Source organism: Simochromis diagramma, unplaced genomic scaffold (assembly GCF_900408965.1).
Source record: "Simochromis diagramma unplaced genomic scaffold, fSimDia1.1 OVJJ01000585.1, whole genome shotgun sequence".
NCBI lineage: Eukaryota > Metazoa > Chordata > Actinopteri > Cichliformes > Cichlidae > Simochromis > Simochromis diagramma.
This window is the reverse complement of record NW_024387398.1, coordinates 2,858,721-2,881,619: the sequence shown is the minus strand read 5'-3', so window position 1 is coordinate 2,881,619 and position 22,899 is coordinate 2,858,721. Positions and strand designations below refer to the sequence as shown.

General features: G+C 37.0%; 4 protein-coding genes across 5 annotated transcripts; 3 read left to right on the top strand and 1 right to left on the bottom strand.

Moving 5' to 3' along the window:
• Positions 1-237: 237 nt before the first annotated feature.
• Positions 238-4,213, top strand: LOC120720681. Its single transcript, XM_040010455.1, has 11 exons — positions 238-500; positions 600-690; positions 832-920; positions 1,001-1,128; positions 1,223-1,274; positions 2,114-2,211; positions 2,313-2,449; positions 2,533-2,598; positions 2,786-2,832; positions 2,998-3,146; positions 3,865-4,213. The coding sequence occupies exons 1-11, from the start codon at positions 418-420 to the stop codon at positions 4,185-4,187; spliced, it is 1,263 nt and encodes a 420-aa protein (XP_039866389.1). The 5' UTR covers positions 238-417; the 3' UTR covers positions 4,188-4,213.
• Positions 4,214-4,378: 165 nt separating this feature from the next.
• On the bottom strand, positions 4,379-7,130 carry LOC120720682 (mitogen-activated protein kinase kinase kinase 2-like). 2 transcript variants are annotated; one of them, XM_040010456.1, is made up of 6 exons: positions 6,891-7,130; positions 6,618-6,669; positions 6,449-6,524; positions 6,197-6,329; positions 5,424-5,528; positions 4,379-4,849 (listed from the first exon to the last, which is right to left on the bottom strand). In XM_040010456.1, exons 2-6 carry the CDS (start codon positions 6,664-6,666, stop codon positions 4,412-4,414), a joined length of 801 nt encoding a protein of 266 aa, XP_039866390.1. In that variant the 5' UTR covers positions 6,667-6,669; positions 6,891-7,130; the 3' UTR covers positions 4,379-4,411. The 2 variants fall into 2 exon arrangements, with proteins under 2 accessions (XP_039866390.1, XP_039866391.1); XM_040010457.1 differs by having other exon boundaries at positions 6,449-6,521.
• Positions 7,131-11,826: 4,696 nt separating this feature from the next.
• Positions 11,827-14,840, top strand: LOC120720458. The gene is made up of 6 exons (XM_040010143.1): positions 11,827-12,634; positions 12,765-13,088; positions 13,354-13,698; positions 13,888-14,010; positions 14,103-14,146; positions 14,252-14,840. The coding sequence occupies exons 1-6, from the start codon at positions 12,562-12,564 to the stop codon at positions 14,375-14,377; spliced, it is 1,035 nt and encodes a 344-aa protein (XP_039866077.1). The 5' UTR covers positions 11,827-12,561; the 3' UTR covers positions 14,378-14,840.
• Positions 14,841-19,902: 5,062 nt separating this feature from the next.
• LOC120720680 (signal-regulatory protein beta-2-like) lies at positions 19,903-22,016 on the top strand. The gene is made up of 6 exons (XM_040010453.1): positions 19,903-20,080; positions 20,200-20,526; positions 20,708-21,043; positions 21,131-21,256; positions 21,656-21,711; positions 21,795-22,016. The coding sequence occupies exons 1-6, from the start codon at positions 20,011-20,013 to the stop codon at positions 21,924-21,926; spliced, it is 1,047 nt and encodes a 348-aa protein (XP_039866387.1). The 5' UTR covers positions 19,903-20,010; the 3' UTR covers positions 21,927-22,016.
• Positions 22,017-22,899: the final 883 nt, after the last annotated feature.

Below are 22,899 nucleotides of genomic sequence, written 5' to 3'. Positions count from 1 at the left end.
TTTTCTTTATTTCTCTTTTCTATATTGCTACTGTCGGGATATTTTTTGATCCCGATATGTTTTTTTTGTTGTTGTTTTTAGACTTTGCTGCAATATGTCATCTGACGATGATGAATGGAGTATCCGACTCTGGCTGGTTCCCATGACTGTACCAAAAATACTTTTTTTTTTTAATTAAAAAAAGAGCATTAAAAATAAATGACTAAAGTACAACTTATTAACTATTGTTCACCTCTTTCATATCAAAGAAGTGTATTTTTTGCTACACATGTTTTATTTGTGGGCACTGAATAGACGATGCTTTTAGTGTAATTGCCACATAAAAAGATTTAGTACTTTACTGGTTAATTACTTATGTTCAGTGTAAGAGGTGGGTGATCAATTAGACTGTTGTTGTTACACTTAACCTTTCAAGATATGATGATAATAACATTGTTCAACAAAGGCTTAAAACAAAAGGAAATCAGCTGTGCACTGAATTCATATGGGCATAAAATAAGGTAAGTCTGCATTTCAACAGTTTCCGTGACAACTCTCTAAAATGACAAAACATGCAGTTTGCATTTAATATAATGTAAGTCTGTGTTGTCTTTTAACAGTGAGAGGCATCTGAGACGAGTTTTAAAACTTCTAGGGTTGAAGCGAAGATGCCCCCAACGACCTTTTACTGAAATCCACAAAGCTGTGGAGGTAAGCGTTAAAACATCAGTGCAAAAAATATATATTTTCCTGAAGTCTGTGTCATGAGCTATTGTAGAAACAATAAATGTTATTTTCTGTAGTGATTTAAAAAAAAAAAAAAATTCAATTGTCTGTTTGTTTGTTTTTTAGAGTGAGATGAAACAGTGGTCTCCTGAACAAGGAATCAGGGCAATGGTAAAGCGGGTAAGGGATGTCAGAGGAGTGCGGCCTTGTTACAGGTTGGTTAAATAGTGTGTATATAATCAAGTGTTCTCTTGTCTTACTGTTGAGCTCAGAGTAAAATCTATTGTTACTGTAGAGACGATGTTGCTAATATAATGAGGTATATGGATGCAAGTGGTCTTCAGAGGAGATCTCCTGGAAAGAAGAAAATTCCCCGTCGGAATTACATCAGCCGTGGTCCAAATGACACATGGCACATTGATGGTATTTATTTTATCTTTTCAATTAACCTTCCAAACATGTTTTGATGGTACTTCTGTTGAAACAAATTGTAATTATTATTTGTTGTTTCATATAGGCAATGATAAACTGAAGTTCTTTGGAATGTGGATACATTTGGGGATTGATGGGTAGGTTTGAATATGGCATTCGCTACTTAATTTATTATATTCAGTGATAGTACAAAGTTGCTTCAAGATAAGGATGTGCGGTAAACTGAGGTGTTATCTCTCCTGAGTAGTCTAGGGCAGGGATGGGCAAGTCCAGGCCTCGAGGGCCGGTGTCCTGCAGGTTTTAGATGTGTCCTTGATCCACAGCTGATTCAAATGGCTAAATTACCCTCACAACATGTTTTGTAGTTCTCCAGAGGCCTGGTAATGAACTAATCATTTTATTCAAGTGTGTTTACCCAGGGTGATATCTAAAACATGCAGGACACTGGCCCTCGAGGTCTGGATTTGGCCAAGCCTGGTCTAAGGGACCAAGATAAAGTATGAATAGTGAAGGAGGATTCAAGATGGCGGTTTTTAAAAGGCTTATTTCCTGCTAGTCTTAAAGTTCCATTTCAGACTGGCAGTTAATTTCAGGGAGGGCCAAGACCAACACAACAAACAAAACATCCCTGATATAAAGTAAACAGAATTTAACTCCAAAGAAAATAAAATGTACAATTTACGATAACCTACCTAACCAACACATAAACAGGAGAATACAAGGGATTACAAAACAAAAGGCAGCTCTCCCCTCGCGTCAGTCTGAACACAGTCAAGAGTCACATTCAATTCCAAAGGCATGTAAGCCTACACAACTATGGCAGTCAAAATGGCCGGAGGAACCAGAAACAACGCCTAGACATAATACAATGGAAAACCAGCATACTCTTGGGGAATGTAACAAAAACCAAACATAGTGCCAAAACATGATTAAATCATATGTACAAGTGGCCACTTTTCTGTTTCTTTCTTTTCAGATTTTCCAGGAAGGTTCTATGGCTAAAGGTGGGCACATCCAACCGCAAACAAAACTTTGTGGCCAGATACTTCTTTGAGGCTGTTCAAGAACAGGGTGGTATGCAATATACTAAAAAATGGGGGGTTAAAAAAGATTACATTTTGTTAATAAATTTATTTTTTCATCATTCACTAATTATCTTCAGTTTTTGTCTTTAGGCTGTCCTCAAATGATTCGGGGGGACAGAGGAAAGGAGAACCTTGTTGTGGGTCAAATGCAGATGGCATTTCACATGCGAGATCTTGGGAATCAGGCATGGAGGTGCTTCAGAATGGGGACATCAGTGCACAACCAGGTATGTCTTTAAGCTGGTAAATGACTATTTCTAAAGTAACAACCTGACAACAAAACTGATAATGTCATGTTTCTGTTGTTTAGAGAGCTGAATGTTTCAACAGTATTTTAAAGCGGACATGGATTAAGAAATGGCTGACAACATTTGAGGTAAAGCAAATCTTTCACCTGTAAAACCTATTAACAAAGACTAGCCATCCAAATTTCGTTAAACATACGATGGATTAGTTTATCTGAAAACACAAGACCAGAATCTGTGTTTATGTACATCTGTACCTTTTCACTAATGAAATTCTCACCTTCACAACTTGTGTCTTTTTCAAAACAACATGCGTAGGCCATGATGGAGTCTGGGATCCTTGAACTGGACAATCCTGTGCACATGTAAGTCAATATTTTTAGACATGAAAAATAATCAAGCAGCAGTATGAAAGTATGTGGTCTAGGAATGCCTTTGTTTTTTGAGTACTGATTAAAATTTAGCTTTTACTTATTCTACCTCAAAGAAGCAGATGAATATATTAATTTTTTAATTCTCCTTTTTCATAGCAACTGCTTGCAGTACTCACACTTGCCAATGCTTCAAAGAGACTTAAAAACGGAGCAAACAGTTTGGAACACCCATGACATCCGCAAGCAACGCAATGCACCTGGTCCATTTGGGAAACCCGACCTTCTGTTTACCTCACCACCTCCTGGTATGTCATTTGAAAGCCTGTGGGGTTTTATTTTTTTGTTTGTTTTTTAACTTTCATTAGTTTACTTTTACTTTGATATAGCACTCTTCACAGGATAAAAACCACAAAGTGGCTTCACAATAATATAAAACAGATAAACATAAAACAGCACAATCGAACATACAGAATAAATACAATCAAGGAAACGTAATGATGGAGGCAGAGCATTCCATGACCTGGGAGCCACCGCTTTGGAAGATCTATTGCCTCTGGTCTTCTGGTGGGACTACTAACAGCCATTGATTAGATGATCACAGGCTGGGAGAGGGAGCGTGGGGTTCTATAAGATCAGAAATAAAGGCAGGAGCTTCACGATTCGGAGCATTGAAAGTCATTACTAAAATTTTAAAATGAATTTTCTAAAATATACTGGAAGCCAGTGTAATGAGCGTAAAACTGTTATAATGTGCTTTCTCTTTTGTGTCTTCCGAAGAAGCCTACTTGTAGTACAATAAGAGATTTCTGAATTTCTACTGTCAATACTAAAATGGCTTCATATTGACACCTTTAACTAAAAATTAATCTAAATGTTTGAGTGATATTTCCATCTTTAAGTTTCTGTAATAACATCTGTAAACACTGACTGCTTCTTATACAGGTTCTAGAACAGCTTTGTCATTATTCATTTATTTTTAACATTCAAAGTGAACATCTTTTCAATATTGTCTTTCATTCGCAGGATATGGCAATGTGCTGCACATAGTTGACCCAGACCTTTTAGACTATGCCAAGCAATTGATCTGTGAGAGGGAAGAGCCTTCACTGGTATCAAACCAGGAATTCAGAGACATGTGCCAGAACATTTTAGAAAACAGCCAGTTTCCCTGCACACCTGATGGTTGCCTTGCTGCATACCTCATGCTAGTCCAAGAGCTCACAACTGCCATGAACAGAAATGCAGTTCCTACACCTTCTACGTTTGCCGAGGCAAATGACATATACATCTTTCTGAAGAGAGAGAGGATGGAAGGTGCACCAGTAAACATTTCCAATGACCAATAAAATCATACAACAGTGTTTGTTAACATTTATTTATCCTTGTTTAAAATCAACAGGTAATTTGAAAACTGTCTGACCAACAAAATGTACAATAAAATGTTGAAATACAATTGACAAGGTGCCATCTTTCATAATGATTCAGTGTTTCATTTACCACAACTTTTGTTAACAATAATGTAGAACATAATTCACATTGAAAGACTTTTGAACTGCAGACTGTAGCAACATTACCACTTGTAGCCATATCGGCTCGTAAGATCAAGGCCTGACTTGAGAAACTTAACAACATCAGATGCGGAAGGCCTTGAGTCTGGGTCATAGCTCACCAAACCACCAAGAAAACTGTTTTTGTCACTGAGATGTGATAGGGCATGTGGTGGGGTTTTGGTGGCCATTAGTGCAGCCAGTTCTCTTTGTTTTTTAACCATCCACGGAGCGGAACCCGTCAGGATCTCCAGATATGTGGCTCCGAGGGACCGCATGTCTGTCTGGAACGAGGCCTCTTCAAACATCAGTATGCATTCAGGGGCCATGTAAAGATATGTGCCACCAGCTGGACCAGTAGCCTGGGCAGTGAACTTACTCCCTTGACGAAGCATCACAGTGTCTCTTATGTTTGCCATGCCCCAGTCTGTCAGGACTGCCTTCTTAGAAGGGTGGTGAACCTATAAGGTATACATATGAGAACTTACCAAGTTGTCTAAAATTTCACAAATGTTATCAAAAATGTCATTCCAAAGACCACAGCTCATAATTGGAGAAAAAAGAAAAAAAAACCCTCAAAGCTTTTAGCACCCAGATCACCCAATCACTGCAGATTTATTCTGAGATTGTTTATTATACCCAACATTAAAATTAACAGATTGGTTAATGATCCAACCCGGTTTTATAGTCCTGTGCATTTTTTTTAATCCCCATTCCACTTAAGCAAGTGGTACAGACTAATAAAATAATAGAAACTTTCAGTTTGTAAAGCCTAAACTTACAACATGTTTGGGAATTTTGTAGGTGTGCAAGAACCAACATATTTAAGAAAAATTGGACTATTAAAGAAACAATGTAAGGCTTCTTACTTTAAAAAAAAAAAAATCTTTTATATGAATATGCCAGAACAGTTTCTCATTGTTCAAATGTAGTGTTTAATAGACTGAAGAGAATAAAGTTAAATAAATAATATACTATTTTTATTTTGATCTTCAAAAACAAAGTGGAGAAAAAGAAAAATACAATATGGCTTACCATGACATTTGCTGGCTTTATATCCTGGTGAATGATTCTCTGTGCATGGATGTACTCTACTGCCATGGATAAGTCCAGTGATATGAAACCGGCATCCCCTTCAAGCTATCAAGACAATATATAATATTAATAAAACAATGCGTAGCCAGGTGTGACAATCTAACATGTCTACCACTGGAAATGTATTACTTCAAATAGGATTAGTATTCAAATGCAATTGCCATTTCAATTTCAATAAATTACAATGGGACCTAAGACCAACAAAGTAAATGTTTGGCAGTGACCATCAAAAAGCCCTGATTGCAGTCCTCTTGCGAAACTGTAAGCAGAGGTGAATGGTGTGTGTGAGCAAGGTGGCCAACAAATCTGACTCAGTTACACCAGTCCTGTCTGGAGGACTGGACAGAAATTCCTGAAAAATATTGTAAGAATATTGTAGAAGAAAACCTAAAATGTCTGAACCTCATCCAAGTAAAAAAAAAGCAATTCTACCAAAACAGTAAGGGAGCTTATTATTAAAAATTTAAGATTATTCTTTTAATAAGTTGATACTTTTCTGGCATTTGACAATTAAAGATCATTTTGGTAATTCTAAATGGTTGAAAACATGAGAGAAAAAAGGAATCAGTCTTTTTACATGTTGTACACAAAGATGGTTTCAAGTACATATTTAAACAAATGCCAGCAATAAAAAGTTCTTTTTTAATATGAGGGTATTAAGATTATTCACATCTACCTAAATGTATTAAACATAAAATTATGAGTATTGGTACCTTCACCAAGCAGCTGTCTGTGTGAAGCACTTGCTGCAGGGTTGCGCCATGAATGTATTCAGCTGCCAACAAAAAGCAGGACTCAGTGCGGGCAACTGCCATGAGTCTGACGATGTTGGGGTGAGACAGTCTCCTAATAAAACAGAAACATGTCCGAATAAAAAAAAACAAAATAGAGGCATATTATGTTACAGCTTGAGAAAGAATCGATTTTGACAATGAAAAAAAAAAAAAGTGTGTCAAAGTTCTTACAGTGAAACATTTATCTCATGATGAATGTCGCTGTCCTCCATCCCTTGTTGGCCACACATGATCCTTTTAACAGCTGCTGGAGTACCATGAAAAGAATCTCTATTTTCTTTGCAGTTAAAAAAATTAACTTGCAAGCATTAGCAAAAAATTTAATAAAGTGTTGGATTACCATTTTCAAGGTCTTTTTTAAGCTGCTCGTAAGCTTTCAGCTTGTCCATTTGCTGAAATGTATACAAAACAATTACTGAACAGTTTAAATTTGAATCACGTTTCACCACTGTCGCTAGCTAGAATGAATTAGCCAGACAAAAATAGTACTGATTTGGTTTCGTACAAAACTGGCTTTCCGTCTCTGATATGTAACTTTCACAACATAACTGCAACTTAATATAACACAACTGTGGCAAGAATATGAACAAAAGGGAGAAAAAGATAAACTTACCTTGTGTCGTTAGGAGCCTGAACCACGGTAAAACTCCGGTGAGGTCAATGACCTTACGCTCTCCCACGGTCACACGTTGATGACGTATTTGGAAATCAATTCGGGTGGGACATGACAACAGCGCCACCTGCAGGAAGATTTTCTCTCTGGTACCTTGTGTTCTGATACCTGACAAATTTTTTTTTGACAACTGACACCTGACAATTTTTTTTCTGACACCTGACAACTTTTTTTCTGATACCTGACTTTTTTTTTCTGATACCTGACTTTTTTTTTTGACAACTGACACCTGACAACTTTTTTTCTGACACCTGACAATTTTTTTTCTGACACCTGACAATTTTTTTTCTGACACCTGACAACTTTTTTTCTGATACCTGACTTTTTTTTTTCTGACACCTGACAATTTTTTTTCTGATACCTGACTCTTTTTTTTTTTGACAACTGACACCTGACAATTTTTTTTCTGACACCTGACAATTTTTTTCTGACACCTGACAACTTTTTTTTTGACAACTGACACCTGACAATTTTTTTTCTGACACCTGACAATTTTTTTTCTGACACCTGACAATTTTTTTTCTGATACCTGACTTTTTTTTTTGACAACTGACACCTGACAATTTTTTTTCTGACACCTGACAATTTTTTTTCTGACACCTGACAACTTTTTTTTTGACAACTGACACCTGACAATTTTTTTTCTGACACCTGACAATTTTTTTTCTGACACCTGACAACTTTTTTTCTGACACCTGACAACTTTTTTTCTGACACCTGACAATTTTTTTTCTGACACCTGACAACTTTTTTTCTGACACCTGACAATTTTTTTTCTGATACCTGACTTTTTTTTTTTGACAACTGACACCTGACAATTTTTTTTCTGACACCTGACAACTTTTTTTCTGACACCTGACAATTTTTTTTCTGATACCTGACAACTTTTTTTTTGACAACTGACACCTGACAATTTTTTGTGTGATACCTGACGATGTCCTAAAATGTACACCGTACCCAGGTACTTGTAAGAGTTCACTGTCGCAATGTCTTTTCCTTGGATGTTCACCAGTGGTGTGATGGTAATAGACTTCCTCCTGAAGTCCATTACCATCTCCTTCGTCTTCTGGCGTTGATTTGGAGAGCGTTGATCTCACTAATGACCCCCCTGTATTCCTGGTCATTTCCGTCTGACCCAGTGTTTGAGTTTTTGGAGGGGTTTGCTTTTTGTGATTTTTGTTTAGGCCTAGCTCTTTGGTAATACTAGTAGGTTGCTTTCATTTGCCATGTAGTATAGCCACTGTTTCTAGTCTGTTTGTAATTTACTTTGTCTTTCTGTCTCCTTGTGCCTATCTGGTCTCCATTGTCCTGTCTCTGTGGTCCTTGTTTAGTTCTGTCAAGTTCATATGTCTTAGACTGGTCTTATTGTTAGTTACTTTCTGTTTTATTTTGGCAGTCTCTTGAAACTTGTGCATTAGGTTCAGTTTTGCTTCCTTTGTCCTCGTCATTGATTAGTCATTTCAAAAATGTTCTCTTATGTAAAAATTGTCCTGGTCCCTCATTCCTCATATGTGTTTGTCTCTGTGTTTTTCTTGAGTCCAAGTTTTCGTTTTGTTTAGCTTCTGTCCTACCCAGTTATTGTTTTTGTTTCTTGTCGGTTGCACTCTAACAAGGGTTTTCAGTTATTTCTGCCTCCTGATTCCTGCATTTGGGTCAGTGAAGAAAATCAACAAATAAATTGAAACAGGTGTATTTGATTTGCTTTAGTTTTTTTCTGTCTGTGTAAGGTTTTGTTCATTGTAAAAACATGCATAAAATAAGTTTAGATAAACACAAAATGTGATCAACATGTGTTTATGCAATAAACATCTCTAGACATACATATCTAGAATAACCCACAGTGTGATTTTAACTGCAAAATGTTTTAGAACATAAAATACAAATTCACATGACATGCAGTATATACGCCTTCCCCTTTGTTCCTCTTTGCCCTCATTACATGGCAGCAACGTCTGACTGTTGGTGGTACTATAAGGCCTTAGGACTAACTAAGCATCACTTAAAGCCCATAGTCTACCTGAGTTGCTGACAATGTAGATGCTGTTTTGACCACTATGTACCGATTTTCTCCTGTCGTGAATCTCAGATCATCGTAAACTGTTTTTTGAGCAATGAATACACTGTATACAAATGATCTCATCAAATTGCAATTGAATAGAACACTTGGAAATTCACATCATGGATTTGTAGCTTGCAAATCTGTCCAAATAATTTCTTCACATATGTGGCCAAAAGGCAGTAGTAAGTCCCAACATTAGTGTAGTCGCAAAGATGCAACAAAGACGTCTCTTCTCAAGGACATCTGTTTTCTCATATTAATTGCGTCTATCTCACTATTGTAGACAATGTTTAGATGATATTTATAAGATCCAACTTAATCAGAAAGATTCTGTGTGTCACGGCGGGGTGCGCCGATAAGTTTAGTTTACAGCACCCAGAAGCAGCCACTAAAAGGCGGAGTTGCTGGCTGAACGGAAGACGATCCTTTATTTGGATGTTGGCACATGAAAAAGCATGAAGCTATGAAAACTAAGAAAACTGTGAAGACTCAGAAAACGAAAGGACTAAGAAACTCAGTGAAAATACTATGACAAACTATGAACACTGAGTAAACTATGACAAAACACTATGGAGACGCAAACAGACGACCTGACAATGAAGCATAGAAAACACTTAAATACACACATGAGGTGATCAGGGGAAGTCGAGACACATGAGGAAACAGCTGACAAGGATGAACATAACGATGCACAGGAAATGTAAACTCAAACACAATGACATGAAAACTGGACTTTCAAAATAAAACAGGAAACATAAGATGCAGACATGACAACCTGAACTTGACAACGTAAGACACAGACATGAAACACATGAAGGGCAAGGGAGACTTAACAGGGGTGGAAGACACAAGGGGAATCTAATAACAAAGAACTAGAACAACCTAGGCATGATAAAAAATGAACTTAGAAAACCTGAAGGGCTTAAACATAAACTAAAACTCAAAACGCTGGGTCAAAAGACCCACGATCCTGACACTGTGGATGTTTCTTCTTGTTAAAAGAGAGTTTTTTCTTCCCAGTATCACCAAGTGCTCATAGGGAGTCATGTAATTCTTGGGGTTTTCTCTCTAATGTAAATATAAAGCACTTATAATACAGAGAGCCTTGAGGTGATAGTTGTTGTGATTTGGATTCTTATAAATGAACTAAATAAAAAATAAATAATTATACAATGTGGGAATTCTCAAATGCAAAATTATTTTCTGTTATTCTCCACAAATCTATTTGACATGTAACTTCTCACTTTAGAATATTTCTGTGCAAAATTAAAGAGCTCTCACATCCTTGATGAAGAAAAAGAACTGGAGCCTAGAAAGCCGTCTTGAGGCTTGTACTTGTTGTGGACCTTATGTCACGGTCCTGGGTCTGTGGACCTAGTGTTTATATAATAATAATAATAATAATGGATTGGATTTATATAGCGCTTTTCAAGGCACCCAAAGTGCTTTACAATGCCACTATTCATTCACTCTCACTCTCACACACTGGTGGAGGCAGCTACAGTTGTAGCCACAGCTGCCCTGGGGCAGACTGACAGAAGCGAGGCTGCCATATCGCGCCATCGGCCCCTCTGGCCAACACCAGTAGGCGGTAGGTGAAGTGTCTTGCCCAAGGACACAACGACCAGGACAGAGAGCCCAGGGATCGAACCGGCGACCTTCCGGTTACAGATACGCTTCCCAACCCCCTGTCTATGTTTCTGGTTTATGAATATTCTTTGATATAGTGTTTTTCATGGTGTAGTTGTTTGTATTTCTAGTTTCCTCAGTTATTCTCTGATTATATTTTGTAGTTTCTAGTCTTTAGGTTCTGTTACTGTGCCGCCCCTGTATTCCACCTTTCATGTCTAGTCTCCCTTGTCTTCATGTTCGTTTATCTCCTGTGTCTGTTTTCTGTTTTTCCTTTCTGTCTTGCCAGTCGGTTATGTTTCCATGTCTGTTTCTTCCCCGCGTCATGTGTCAAGCCGACGTCTTAGTGTGTGTCTAATGTTTCCTGTTTTATTTTGATAGTGGATTTTTGGAGGACATGTATACCTATGTAACTATATACACTATATATCTATCTGCACTGAACATATATATTTTAACTTTCACATAGTCTTACACACAAGACATTTTGCTTCACCATGGTTTGTTAAGGTTGTACAATAACAGGGCAATTAATGCTGTTGAACTCTCTTGAACTCATTCTCATTCTGAACTCATAACTCACTCTCCAGCTCCAGTAACTAACTCCCCCCTAATACACACAAAATGTCTTTCATGCAGCACAACCAAAACAGTAACATTGTAACAGAGATACTGAACACATCATGATGAAATCACCTTAAGGATCATATGATATAATACACACACACACACACACACACACACACACACACACACACATTATGCACCTGCACCTGCTGTTTTTGGGATACTGGTCCCTATATATTAGGGGACCAGAGGACACCCCAGCACTCTGTTTTTCCTGCTGCTACTTTCTGTCCATCTCTGTGTTGCTCTGCTGTCTGTGCTTAAGGTTGTTGCTTTGCTTACTTTCTGCTATGTATCGTCTTGCTATACTCTGTATGTGTTTTCTTGCTGTTCATATGATTCAGTGTATTAAACTCTGTTCCAAGAATTCTACTCTTTTCCAGAGCATCTTTTTGAGTGCCTTAATTTTAATTGGATCTAAAAAAGTTGGATCTCCACATCATTGGTGGGAGAAGGTTATCAGGATGGCTAAAAAATTTGCGACCACACTTCCTGCCTGTCTCGTTGTGTCATATTAGTTCCTTCCTGTTTCCCATTCCCTCGTTATCCTCTGTATATTTAGTCCTCTGTTTTCTGCTGCCTATTGTTGAACTGTCTGCTCATCTTTCTTCATGTTTCCCAAGTGTCAGGTTTTGCATTTAAGGTTTTTGTACTTTTCTTTATGCACCTAGTGTTTTCGGTTTAGCTTTTCCCAGTTTAGGTTTTGTTAGTTTAATCTTAGTCTTCTTTTGTTTTGTTTTTATTTTTGTGCAGCCAGAAATAAAGACTCGTTTTTGTTTTTATTCAATTCGTCTCCATTGTTTGCAATTGGGTCTCCACTCTCCATTCTCCACCGTCTGCTGCAGCCGGTGTGACACCTTATTGGTATTTCACTGTGTGAAAGAGGTGAAATGATGGTATTAGATAAGACTTTAAACACCTCTCATTGGCTTAAAAAATCACATTTGGCTCATATTGGGTTATAAGTTCAAAGTTAAAATAATGACAAAACTCAAATTAAAGATTTTCATGTTACACTGAACCCCCCCAGAGTGGTCTACTACAAAGCATGCTCAACAGTACTGGGTTTTTGATGGTTTAGTTGGCTCTGCAAAACTTGAATCAAAGAAAATGTGTTACCACAATAGTAATAAACAGTTTTGTGCTGTCACAGATTTTTAGTCTCTCCCTCTTTACACACAATGCAGGACAATACCCGTGTGGCAGGAAATAGGCTTTGACTGTAAAGACTGCGATAACCAATCAGATAGTGATGGTCTGGGTCACATCATCTCCCTCTGTCACTGAAATATCGAAATGTTTTCAAGTAAAGACATTGCGATGATGACTCTGGTTTGGGTAACACTCGTTTTTCTTCTTCACCAAGGAGGTGAGTTCTGTCTAATTATGATCTATTTTCTTCTTGTCATTTAGGAATTTGCAATGCACCTAGATGTGTAATGGTTAATGTTTTTTTTTCCTATAGTGTTTCACATGTGTTTTGTTTACACTCACTGCAGATATGCTGGAGCAAGTGGCCACAGTTCAACTTGGTGAACCTGTAACTTTGACATGTGTTTTACCTCCTGGTGATTTAAGCAGTAAAATTCACTGGTACAAGCAGAGAGCAGGGGAAACTCTGAAACTGATTGCGACACTGCGGCAAACTGCACATCCTCAGTATGGACAAGGGTTTAATGCCTCAAGACTGGAAGTAAAAGACAATAAAAACATCAGCAGTCTGACCATATTCAGGACAATCCCAGAAGATGAAGGAATGTATCACTGTGCAGTCATGGAATGGAGTGTGAATGCTTGGAGTGGGACCTATTTGTTATTAAAAGGTAATTATGTGATTGCAGCCTTTTGGATTCACTGTAAATACTCAACCATCTGACAACAACTTTTTCACATGGTGGGAAAAATAACTATAGATTATATATGAATTTAATAAATCGTAGTTTAAACATCATATTAGGTATTTTAATGTGTTTGCAAATCGATTCCAAGTTTTCCTTTTCGAGATGCACTGTTATCATTCATTTTTCAACAAAATTTGAAACTGTGTTTAGAGGTAGTTTTTAAACACTGTTTTTTGTTATTACACAGGGAACACCCAGAGAAACGTTACTGTTCGTCAGTGGCCAACAGTATTAGATTCAGTCCATGCAGGGGATTCTGTGACTCTCAACTGTTCAGTCCTGTCAGACTCTGATAACAAGATGTGTCCTGGAGATCTCAGAGTCCTCTGGTTCAGAGGACAAAACTCTCATCCAAATATCATCTATGTTGATGGAAAGAACCAAACTGAATGTAAGAAGCAATCAGACACTCAGAAGAGCTGTGTTTATCGCTTCTCTAAGACGGTCAGCTCCTCTGATGCTGGGACTTACTACTGTGCTGTTGTCACATGTGGAACGATATTATTTGGAGATGGAACTAAAGTGCAAATAGGTATGATTTCTAAAAAATAAAATCATGGCATAATGCGAGTATGTTTAATTAAAAGTGATTATTAATTCATTAAATAGGCATTACAAAATTTGATTTCATGCTCCGAGTAATTTCATCATGAGGAGAAATAAAAAATCATTTATTTTTAGTCATTTCTAACTTTGTTTTTGACTTTTATTGTCATTCCAGAAACCAGCATTTGCTCTCTGATGGCCAGTATAGTTATTTTTCTGCTGTGCGCTGTCTTCGTTCTCATTGTTACTGCTGTCCTCACTTATTCAATCAGAAAAAACAGCAGTAATCATTGCAAAGGTAACTTAAGTTACTCACAGTTCTCTATGAAAAACAAATGTTAATTAATCTTACATTTGAATTAATTGTAATGTGTATGTTCAATAATCAAGGCGCTGTCCTGCAGAAAAATTGTAGCGATCAGAAAAGACAAAAGGTAACGTATTCATTTGTCAGATTATTTTCATAAATCTAAAGTGATTTTTTTAAGATTGTTTACATTTTGATATTTCTAATATTTTTATGTACCCTATTTCCCCAGAATAAGGACACGTCTATGTTTTCTGCTGTTGTCTTTACAATGATGAAGGCTGACAGAGGGAAAATAGAGGATGCAAAGGCAGTTGAGAAGCAGATCTACATGGCCAAGTCTTTTGGATTGGATTAGTTCTATTTACCCACCTTATGAAATTATCTAGCGGATGTTTCTTTCTTTATACATCATGTCGTCATGACACATGTCACTGCCTATCATAGCAGTGGGTTTAAATGTATTGAGATTAACTGCATTTGGGAACATTTGTTGCTTTTCTTGGTCGTTTTTCTCTCTGTCCAACTTTAAAAAATGTGAAAATAGTAGATTTTTTGTTGTTTATGATTTTTTTATTGTTTAACCAAGCTTCCTGTTGATATTCCCATTGATGAACGGCTTACATTTATGCAGTTTTATTACTTGGCTTAATTTGATTTTGTATTGCTACTAAAAGTACTTTAATGATCTGTTATAGAACTAAAGATGGACAAGATGATGCATTCAATCAGAGGAAATAAATGTAGAGCAATACGTTGTTAAAAATAGCTTATTTCATAGCTTTATTATTGTTGTCAAGTCAAGTCAAGTCAACTTTATTTGTCAATTCTGCCACATGTACAGGACATACAGAGAATAGAAATTTCGTTACTCTCAAACCCTAGTGATTAAAAAATGCAAATAAAATAATTAAAAAGTAAAAATTTAAATACAATACAATTTTACGTATAACAAAAAAAAAGCTATGCAATATACAATATACAATATTCAAGTAAGGATTGTATTCTTCTTGTATTAAAATCTCTTAAGACTTTTCTTGTTATTGTGTTTGTCATGATTTATAAATATCTCAAAATTTTCAGTTCAACTCAAATTTGTTGCATCAAATCACCACAGCAGGCAAAAGCCTACAGCAGGTGTTGAACTCATTTTACATCGTGGGCTACATACAGCCCACTTCGAGCTTAAGTAGGCTGGAGGAGTGGAACTCCCTGTTCTGTCAGCATAAAGAAGTTACATATTTTAACTGGTCTTAATGCTTAATTGCTTTCTGTATTATAAACCTTTTGTCCTCAACAATGGAAAATGTCTGAAAATAATTTCAAATATCATACCTAGCTACATCTGCCTTTATATTCAGATATAGCTGGAAATCATTATTATCAAAATCAAAGCAACCCAACAAAACACAGACAATGACGCTGAGCCTCCTTTAAAGCATGTCTTCGCCTGACCATCACGACCTATACAGATGGTCGCGGTCGGTTGTGGGAGTCTGATCTAACAGCAGTGTAAACACAGTTGGTGTGTTTACACTGCTGTTAGATCTGCTCTTTTTATGCTACTCTTTGAGCAATCCACAAATAAGGATGACCTAAAAACAAACACACAAACACTAGCTACAAATTATAAAGATATCAATCTCAGATCCTATTTAAGAAAAAGGAAAAAACAAATCCAGTAAAGAGAAAAAGATTTGGCCCTTCATTTGATCTTCACACAGAAGAGGTAAACAGAGAGGGATCTTTTCAAAACTGTTGGAATTATGAATGCAGAGAAGTACCATCAGGTTTTGACCCCCCACGCGATACCGTCTTTGAACATTTGATTTCTGGTGGCCTCATTTTTCAGCAATGATCCTAAACACTCAGTGCAGTTAAAGCAAACCTGATGGCCATGGATTGACCTTCTACAAGCCTTTGCGTCAACCTTACTGAAGCAATGTGGGGTCACTTGGACAGAAAATGAAAAAGACAACTAAGATCCAAAGAAGAGCTTTGAATGTCCTTCAAGAAACCTGAGAACTATTACTGAAGACAATTTAAATATCTCAGAAAGTTCATCTAAGAGAGTTGTGTTGAAGAGTAAAGGTGGTCATACCAAATATTATCTGTCAAGCTTGTGAGAATGGTCAAGACTTAGTTTATGACACCTATAGTCTATTTCCATGTATGTTTGCACATCTTTTGATGAACCATTTTACTTACATCCCACTTTCCTAGCAAAATCTAAAGAAATAAATCTTGGCTAAAGACTTTAGCACAGTGTAGTACCTGTAGTCAAACAATAAATAGCCAGGCTATTTAAACGCAGAGACGTGACTAACTGGTGAGATCAAGACTCACTAAACACAACAGGGAGACCAGACAACTACAGACAGAGCACGGAGAGAGTAGACAGACACAGGAACACGAATGGGGAAACAGATACATAAACATATAGACAGAACTCGCTTCAACGGAAGACGCTCACAAAAATATAGAGACGAAGAAAAACCACAAAAGGAAACTAACAATATCAAACAAGAAACTATGGTTGGGAAATATAGATAACAAACTCAGAGACACTAAGAACTAAACGGAAGGCCAGACTGTACAAAGCTTGAACCGAAATACAGTTAATCATGAATCCAAAACAAAAAGACCCAGGACCGTGGCAGTGTCATGGGTGAAAGGTGACTCTCACTGTCAGAAGAACAGGTAAGGCCAGATTTAACAGCTACAAGGATGAAGGTTGTTGTGAGTGCTTTCTTCATGCTTTTACCAACCACTGAAGCTGTTTACTCAGAACAGATCTCACTATAAAATCACAAGTTACCATACTAAACATGCGGTCCTTTAGACCTTTTGTATTTACGGCCTTGTTTGAAGTCCCAACCACAGCAGTGTTTAAGTTTCCAACAACTTCCTTCTCTTAAGTACACAAGACTTTTCTATCACTTTGGTGTATATATCTAAGTTGAATCAGAACTGTTAGGTGTTCTTGTCAGGTCACTGTGTTTTTTCTGACACTGAGTGGTGCTCTGAAGTGAGCGTAGAGGATGGAGCGCTGTGACCACAACTACCTTGTGAGATCTGTATGCTGGTACATGTGTCTCTTTGTGCTTAAGTGAATGGCAAGCTGACTGGGTGGGTCTTCACTGATAATGTGGAGTTTGTAATTTTGCTTTGCACATTGACAATATTCAAATAACAATGAAGTTGAAAACAATCTATTAATGTTTTCACCACGTCCTTTGTACGCAGAAAGTAATCAAAAGAAAAAGAAAAACGCTGCAAGGCATTTCAGACTTAACTCCTCCCACCCATCACTATTTCTGTAGATCGAATGACCTGAAATTGTGCTGACAACTTACCCAGAAATGGACAGCACTGGTTTTGTTGAGAAATAAATATAATTTCATAAGAGAATGCAAAATGACACCCTTGTCACAGCTTTTTCATTTTATAAAAACATAAAATGTCACAAAGATTTGTAACAAAGATTTGGAATTATATGTTCTAATAATTTATTCTGCTTGCTCCTCCAGTCTGAGCCAACCCTTAGCTTACTACCTATTTGTGCAAAGCAATGACAATGACACCCAACTACTTCATTTCACCTCCCCCTCTTAAGTAAATGCTTTTTCGTTCTCTTATATCTGGACTTTATAGCAGCAGCTGTAAAAATATTACCCCATTGGAAACTAGGGCATGGGTGAACTGCTGCATCATTTTCATTCACTAAATACACAAGTGTGTTCTGCTTTTTTTAGTCAGTATTATCAGTCTTTATAGTTCCTTGAAACAAGTCTCTACATCTTGTATTTGCAAAACGGATAAGCAGTTTTCAAACAGAGGAGATTGTGGTTACTGACTAAAATAGTAGAGGAGGGGCTCTGTAGGTGAGTATGGGGCTGAGGAATGTTTGCGTACTTGCAGGTTGCACCCAAGACCCTTTGGGAAGGCTAACCGAGGGAGTGTCTATGCAGGGAGCGAGCACTGGAGGTAGCAGGGAATCCATATCTCGGTTCTGGAGGAGTTCCGGTGGTGCACAGTGGAGACAAAGGCAGGCATAGGTAGTATTGCAGGTGAAACCAGCGGCTGAGTGCAAATGCAGCAGCAGACGGATCTTGGAGGACATGACCGGGAACTGAGACACAAGGAAACAAGTTTTTACACAAGGAATAAATCAGAAAAGCAAAATTATCAGAAGACCTAGTTACCACTGAGAGTTGGCAGACAAACTGGCGGAAACTACAGGAAGCTAGCGAGCGCTGGCTTTAAGAACACTCCTGCTGATTAGCCTTGGAATGGAACTCTGGTGAGGCACTCTGCTCAAGAAGATGAACACAGGAAACTCATCGCCTCCAGCTGGAAAATCCCAGACACTCCCATGGACCATGACACTTGTTCAGTCACTGGACTTAAATTTGAGAGATGATGAACTCATTGTCAGTTCTATGACACTCACCACATCAGTGCTAGCTGCTTCCTGTGTAGATGCTCCTTTGTAACCAAAATCTGAGTAATTGCTACTAATACTGTATAGCTTGGAGCTGTGTTGCATGTATATTTATTATAAAAGGCTAAACATAAAAAACTATAAACTGCAACTTCACTGGATTGTGGAGACATAAAATTTAAGACTATATCTAAAAGATGCACTGAGAAAATGACAAGTAATTTGTAGTAATTATTAGAGGTGGGAATCATCATACATCCCACGATACGATATTATCACAATACTTAACTCACGATACGATATTATTGCAATTTTTTAAAATATTTTGCCATATTCAGATTCTGTACATAAAGGTAAACTTTATCAATATTCATTTTATCTAATATCAAAGTCTCACACTCAGTCTTTCTCTCATTTCAGTCAGTTTTATTGTTGACAAACTGAACGGTTTGTATTACAGTCTAGTCCAACTTAACTGAATGCAACCATCTGGTACAATTATAGCTATTCTGAACGATGCAGTTTGTGAAAACTATGCAGCCCCTTCAGCAACTGAAGAATTTGAAAGTAAATTAAAACAAAATATAATTTTACATTAAATAAAAAAGTTTTAAACTTAATTAAAATAAAACATGTCTTAAATTAAAATAAGTAAACTGTCATGTTTATTGCTGCCAAAAAAAAGTTAAACACATTTGGACAGTGAAGGAATGTCAGGATTCTTGCTCAGAAAAAGGATCAACATGCTCTGAAGTCAGAGCACAAAAACCTTTTTTGTAACAAAATATCGATTTCTGCTGTCCCTGTATCGATACATTATTAGCAAACAAAATATCACGATACTACACAGTATCGATTTCCCCCCCCACCCCTAGTAATTATGGCCATTTTTTAGAATAAAATGATTGCCAATGGTTGTGTAAAAAATGCATTGACAGTGTATGCTAGGGTCTTCACTTTTAGATAAGGCAGTGCATGGAAACCCAGGTAAATATAAAACAGAACTTTCTAAGATGTCTTTATACTTGTCGATGTTATCTAATTTAACCCGTGACCTAACCTAGTTTTACTGGCTAAATCGAGCCATTCAGGAAGTGAAAATGAAAGCAATCAGTGAGTGAAAAAAAAGCTCAAAGATGTTCCAAGAAAGGACTTAAACCCACAAACATAACTCCATTTTAAGATAATTATTATTATCAATGTTATTATTTTTAAGTTGAAAGACTCTAATGATTTCAAAAAAACTGGAATGTCAATCATAGAACAAATAACCAATGAAATCATTTAGTTGGAAAAAATGCTGAAAGCAGAGAGCGGATGTTTTTTTTTTTAGCAAAGACGAAAAACTTCAAGATGAGCATTAGAAAAATGATTTAAATTGAAAAAAAAAGTGAGCGACTGGATAAAGAAGAGGCGACATACTCCTCAAAGACCTGGAAGGGACCAGTGTGACAGGAAGTGCACTTCATAACCAATCAGGTCCATTTGACAGTGTGACATAGAAGTCCCATGTCATAATACCTCCTACAGTCAGTGAAAAACCTACAATGTATATAAGAAAAGACATTTGCAAGATGATCGTGTTATGGGTTACACTGCTTGTTCTTCACCGAGGATGTAAGTATCTACTTATTCTGTGTAGGTTTTCTCATATGTGTTTGTTGTTTGCGTGGTGGTTTTCCTTGCGACTTACTCCTTTTTATTTGTGTATGTCTACATGTTTTCTATGAAATTAGATACACTTGTTCCAGTAACTTCAGTTCAACTTGGGGAAACTGTAACCATCCCATGTCAACTGCCTGTGATTGAGACCATTCGTAAAGAAGTCCACTGGTACAAGCAGCGTGCCGGGGACACTCTGAAAGTAATTTGGACAATGAGGGAATCTGCACCTGAGTTTGCGCCTGAGTTTAATAACTCCAGATTGAAGGTAAATCACAATAAACACTTTACCAACCTGACCATTTTGAAGACAAATCAAGAGGACGAGGGAATCTATCACTGTGGATTCACAGAGTGGCGTAAGAATACTGAATGGACCGGGACGTATTTGTTAGTAAAAGGTAATGATGTGCTCTATTTTCATGGGGTTTGCTTCAGTCGGCTTATTAATTGTCAAAAGCATGATCAGAAAACAGTTAATATACTAATACAAATTTATTTTAATTCATTTTAAAGACATTTTATAGACACAGTACATCAGTCCTTCACCTTGTGCTTTGTTAACACATTTATATTAAACAGGAAACACCCAGAGAACAAACTACACTTTTGTTAAGGAGAAAGTCCATCCAGGAGACTCTGTGACTCTTCAGTGTTCAGTCCTCTCCAGCTCTAACAGAAAGACATGTCCAGGAGGTCACAATGTGTTCTGGTTCAGGGAAGCAAATACATCTCATCCTAGCATCATATACACCGCTGGAAACAGACATCATGAATGTGAGAAAAGATCTGAGACTGAGCAGAGTTGTGTTTATCGCTTGTCTAAGAACATCAGCTCCTCTGATTCTGGGACTTACTACTGTGCTGTGGCCACATGTGGAGAAATATTATTTGGAAATGCAACTAAACAACAAATGGGTATGATTTAAAAAATATATATATTATGTTAAAAATATTATGTCAGTGTCAGTGTGTTTGAGAAACTTTCTTTTCTTGTTTTTGTAGAGCAAGCAGCAGGTTTGGAATTCATAGCTCTGATGATAGCAATAATCTGCTTGATAATTTCTGTGATTCTCAATATTATTTTCATCTGCTGCCGAACTCCAAGAGCAGCATGTAAACAATTTCAAAGTAAGTGTTGTTCACTAAAGTAACAATTATAATAACACTTTAGTTTTCCTCACGTTCAAAACATTTTTTCAGAAAGAATTTTATTAATTTGTGTAAAATCAAGTATATGTATATGTTAGTCTTGATTGTGCTTGCTCCTTGCAAAACTCACTACATTTGACCATCACACTCAAATTTTCCCCAATATAAACAGATCTTTGCAGGTTATATATTAATTCATCAATCTAAAATCAAACATTTTTGTTTAAATATTTTGAGTCTCAGTATTAGTTGTATATGTATATATATACATCTCTTATTGACTTTGTCCACGTCACTGCCAACAGTTTGACTGCTGGTTAAAACATTAATAAAAAAAATGAGATAATAATAATCCTCTTTTATCACCATTATGCACAGAAAAAAGCTCTTCACAGGAAAGACAAGATAACTTGAGGCAAACAGTGGACAGTAGTGTAAGTAATAAGACATACTGTTAATTGATTTAAATGATTTCCCACCCCTTTATTTTATGGAACTAATGGTGTTTTTTGCATAGCCTGAAGGTGAATATGATCTGAACTACGCTGCACTGCATTTCTCTGGAAGCAAAGCTACAAGAGGAAAGAAGAGGAAGAATGAACTGGAAACTGAAGAAAGTGTTTATTCTCAAGTTAAATGCAGAATGTGAAAGTGTGTATGAAAAACTTTGGGTTGACTTTGGATACCAATCTCATTCACTGAAAATAAACTAGTAAAGAACTTGTTTTTAATTTTACTGAAAACATGATGTATCAGGTTGTTCTTTATATATTCTGTTACCCCATTCTTGTTTTTGTATTCATTAATGTATGACTTTATGAATTTTCAAATCGAACAGTATTAGATAGAACAGTATTACTGTGATTTAGTCTACCTTAGCTTTCACATGTCTGCGACAAAGGAAGTAAGGTTTCCAATCAGACCTGGGTATTGTACACCCATTTCAACGTCCCTGATCAGCTTGCATGAGGACAGTGGAAAATTAAGATTCAAACACAAATAAGCAAACATGACCAGTGTTTGTCCCATTTGAGCCACCATAACTCTTTAATAACCTCCCCATCAAAGGCTTGCTGATTTTTTGTGATTCATGTACACACTGTCCACATTTATAAAGTGCTCTACAAACAATGACATTACAACTAATAGGGGGATTTTCTTGCTTCGGTTCAGTTAGCCAAACAACAGACAATCACTGACTGCTAAGAGACTGAGTAAAAGTGGACAACATAGCCTTAAATTAAAAAAAAAATCATTGTTGCAGCCAGGGGTAGTGCAAAAGTGACCCCCTTAGACTGTTTTTCAGTTTTAGATTTTTCTACTGAATTATCACTTCTGTCACTAGTTAGTTAACATAAGCTATTGGAAGTCTATTGCGAGAAACTAACCAGCCAATCCAGTGATGTCACGTTTTGTAAGGGCACAAGATGGCACTAAACATGGTCTAAAAACTTTAACCCCCTAAAGCGTTGTTTCCCAACCACTGTGTCGCGGCACACAGGTGTGCTGTGAGAAATGATCAGGTCTGCCGTGGAAGATTATCTGGTTTCACCTGATTGGTACTTTAAGCGACCGGCGTGAGTATCAGGCAGAATAATTACATTCTCTTCCACTAGAGGGCA